The sequence below is a fragment of the Chaetomium globosum genome, genomic scaffold, assembly GCF_000143365.1.
Source record: "Chaetomium globosum CBS 148.51 scaffold_6 genomic scaffold, whole genome shotgun sequence".
Lineage (NCBI taxonomy): Eukaryota > Fungi > Ascomycota > Sordariomycetes > Sordariales > Chaetomiaceae > Chaetomium > Chaetomium globosum.
In genome coordinates, this window is record NT_165981.1 from 1819587 (window position 1) to 1822536 (window position 2950).

At 57.9% G+C, this 2950-nt stretch overlaps 2 protein-coding genes across 2 annotated transcripts in view; both read left to right on the plus strand.

Moving 5' to 3' along the window:
- CHGG_08920 (uncharacterized protein) overlaps positions 1-940 on the plus strand; it is a gene marked incomplete at both ends in the record, with an annotated part of 3161 nt that extends 2221 nt beyond the window's left edge. Inside the window, one exon of the mRNA XM_001226846.1 lies at positions 158-940. Coding sequence (XP_001226847.1) covers positions 158-940 — 783 coding nt within the window. The remainder of the gene's footprint in view (positions 1-157) is intronic.
- A 365-nt stretch (positions 941-1305) lies between these two features.
- The window catches only part of CHGG_08921 (uncharacterized protein), a gene marked incomplete at both ends in the record, with an annotated part of 2895 nt that continues 1250 nt past the window's right edge, over positions 1306-2950 (plus strand). The window contains 4 exons of the mRNA XM_001226847.1: positions 1306-1537; positions 1604-1836; positions 2313-2515; positions 2570-2935. Of these exons, the coding sequence (XP_001226848.1) occupies positions 1306-1537; positions 1604-1836; positions 2313-2515; positions 2570-2935 (1034 nt within the window). The remainder of the gene's footprint in view (positions 1538-1603; positions 1837-2312; positions 2516-2569; positions 2936-2950) is intronic.

Consider the following 2950-nt stretch of genomic DNA (forward strand, 5'->3'; position numbering starts at 1 on the left):
CCAGATATGCATCATCTCTTGCTGAAGAAACCTTCGATCCGTGGCGTGTTTATGGTTAGCACGTTCCTGGCCTTTGGGTTTGGACCCACGGTCAAAACCGTGGGGCGCGGACGCATTAGATGTGGCGCAGTGCACGAACAGGTCTTGTGTCAAACAGAACGAGTTCCGCATTGCTAGTAAAGGTAAGGAGGGGTCAAAGGCGTTGAAGCTTAGTGTTCCGCCAAGGTTTGGGGGGGGGAGGGGGTGGGGGGAGGATGGTGCGGGGAGTGATGGGGAACGGGAGGGGGATGATGATGATGATCCCGATCGGGTGGGGTTGTTTGGGGATGCCGCGAGGGGGTATGTGCCGCTTTATATGATGGAGCAGACGGACGCGTATGTGGCACCGCCTGTGGTGGGGGGCAGGGTGCCCAAGAACAAGTTTGGGAATCTCGACCTGTATGTGCCGAGCATGGTGCCTCGGGGCGGCGTGCATGTCAGGCATGAGAGGGCTGCGCAGGCGGCGTTTATTTTGGGGGTGGATTACGCGCCTGCGCTGACGGGGTTTGAGTTCCGCGGGCGGCATGGCACGGCGGTGTTGAATGGTGTGGTGGTGCCGGAGGAGGCGGGGGAGGGGGTGTGGGCGGTGATTGGGGGGTTGGAGGATATGGAGGCGGAGGAGGAGCAGGAGAGACGGTCGAGGCGGGCGTTGAGGATGTGGAGTCGGTTTTTGAAGGCGCTGCGGATTAGGGAGCGGATTTGGGCTGGGGTGGATGAGGAGGCGGAGGAGGAGGTAGACCAGCCTAAGGGCAAGGGGAAGGGGAAGGCAGTGGAGGAGGACGACGACGTGGGTATGGAGGATGCGAGTGAGGACGATATGGGAGGAGGCGGCTTTTTTGTGCCGGATGAAGACGATGATGATGATGATGATGGCGGAGGTGGTGGGTTTATCGTGGAATAAGACGTGTCTGAAGGGAACAAAAACCTCTAAGAGCGGTGGTATTTAGGGGCGGACTATAACTGTGATGATAGACTTAGCATGAACTAAAGATATAGGTCTATTTGTTTTAACAATTGAGAGGGAGAGGCGTCACTAGGCTCGTAGTGTTTGTCCTACTCGTCCCTATGTGGTATGTAGATGCCATATTGACGAGTTGGCCCAGCCACGGAGGAGCCATCTTACCGATGGGCAAAACTGGTTTATGGATCCCCGCTCAGTTGCGGTTTCTTTTCCAAAATCAAACCACCTGGTGCGTACACAGCTTAGGAACACCACCCACCCACCAGATACCTATACCAACTTACCATCTGGAGAAAGCAGGCAAAATGGCCGGCAAACAACCAACCCCAGCACCCGCAACACCGGTGCCAATCAGCTGGCCATCCCACATACCTTACCTTACAGCGCCCTCTTACTCACCACACCTAACCCCCGCCCACCTCCGGGCTCTCCGCACCCGCGCAGCGGACCCATCAGACCCGCTCCCGGAAATCTCCCGCGACCTCAAGCCGGGCCCGTGTCCGTCAGTCCGCATCACCCCGATCACCGACCCGGCCCGTAAGCTCTGCCCTTCCTTTTTTTATGTCTCAAACCCCAACAAACCAAAAACTAACAACCCCTCAGACCCCGCACACGGCCAAGCCGGCCTCTTCGCAACACGCGACCTCGCACCCGGCGCACTAATCCTCCCATACCTCGGCGAAGTGCACGTCGGCACGGCGCCGTTCGGCCGCCCACCCCAAGGCGGCGGTGGCGGTGGCGACGATTACGACTACGCCGGGTCGGACTACGACCTGTGGCTGGACCGGGAGGGGGACCTGGCGGGTGGACGCGGCGCGCGCGGGGAACGAGGCGAGGTTTGTGAATGACTATCGGGGGGTTCCGGGGAGGGGGGGGAGGAAGGCGAATGCCGAGTTTAGGGTCGATATGGGATGTCGCCGGTGGGAGATCAGTCGGCCGGTATCTTGTGACCGAGCAAGGAAGGAGGACACGAATAGGGCGAAGCCGCTAAAAACAGCTAGGGGGGAAGAGGTGTTGGGTAGTTATGGGAGGGGGTTTTGGCACGGGAGGAGGGACCAGGAGGAGGCAGTTGGTGGTGGTTACGGTGGTGGGGGGTGGGAAGGAGGGGAGGTGTGAGTTGTGAATTGTAGGTAGTGAGACAGGACTATATATCTTTCTATGTCTGTCCTGGGAATTTGATGTTCACCAGACATTTGTTCATTTTCTATCCTCGTACTACGCGGTACCTCGCATAACCTAGATCCAGCCGGTCAGGCTTCGGTCGTGATTTCTAGATACATCCTGAATTCAAAGACTGACCCAGAAGTGCCAGGTTATGAGGAAATGGGAAGAAGAGGAGCTTTTATCAATGGATGGCTCCGGCCGCGATCTCAGCCCTGGCGACCTGAAACCTAGGCCTTCCATTCTCAGAATGCCCCACGATCACAGCACCTTTTCAGGGGCACGAAGCTCCCAACGACCCCGCCATGACGACAGCGGGGCTGCAGCGGCTGTGCCCCACTACCCGCTCGGCAGGTTGGGCTGAGACGTCAACTGTAGCTCCCTTCCGGCCCATTCTTTACACAACAGCAAACCGCCATCAATCAACCTCGACCGAAACTTCATCTTCCAACTTCGTGCCATCAAGCAATCACAAACAACCTCTGAAAATGGACCCGCCTCCACCACCATCGTCAATCCCCCAACCCCAACCACAAGCCCACCCCACACCCTCCTCATCTTCCACACTCCCCGCAAAACCACCGCCGTGCTTCCGTCACCTCACCATCCTCCCCCCCTCACAAGCCCACCCCTTCACAAACCCCAAAAGAAAATCACCCCCGGAACCGACCTGCTGCACTTCCTCTCCTCACGTGGAAAAAGAGAAAAAGGCACCTGCACTCCTGCAACTCAACCGCGCCCTATGCCGCGCAAGACCACGGCGGCATCTCAGAAGTAATTAGAATCTTC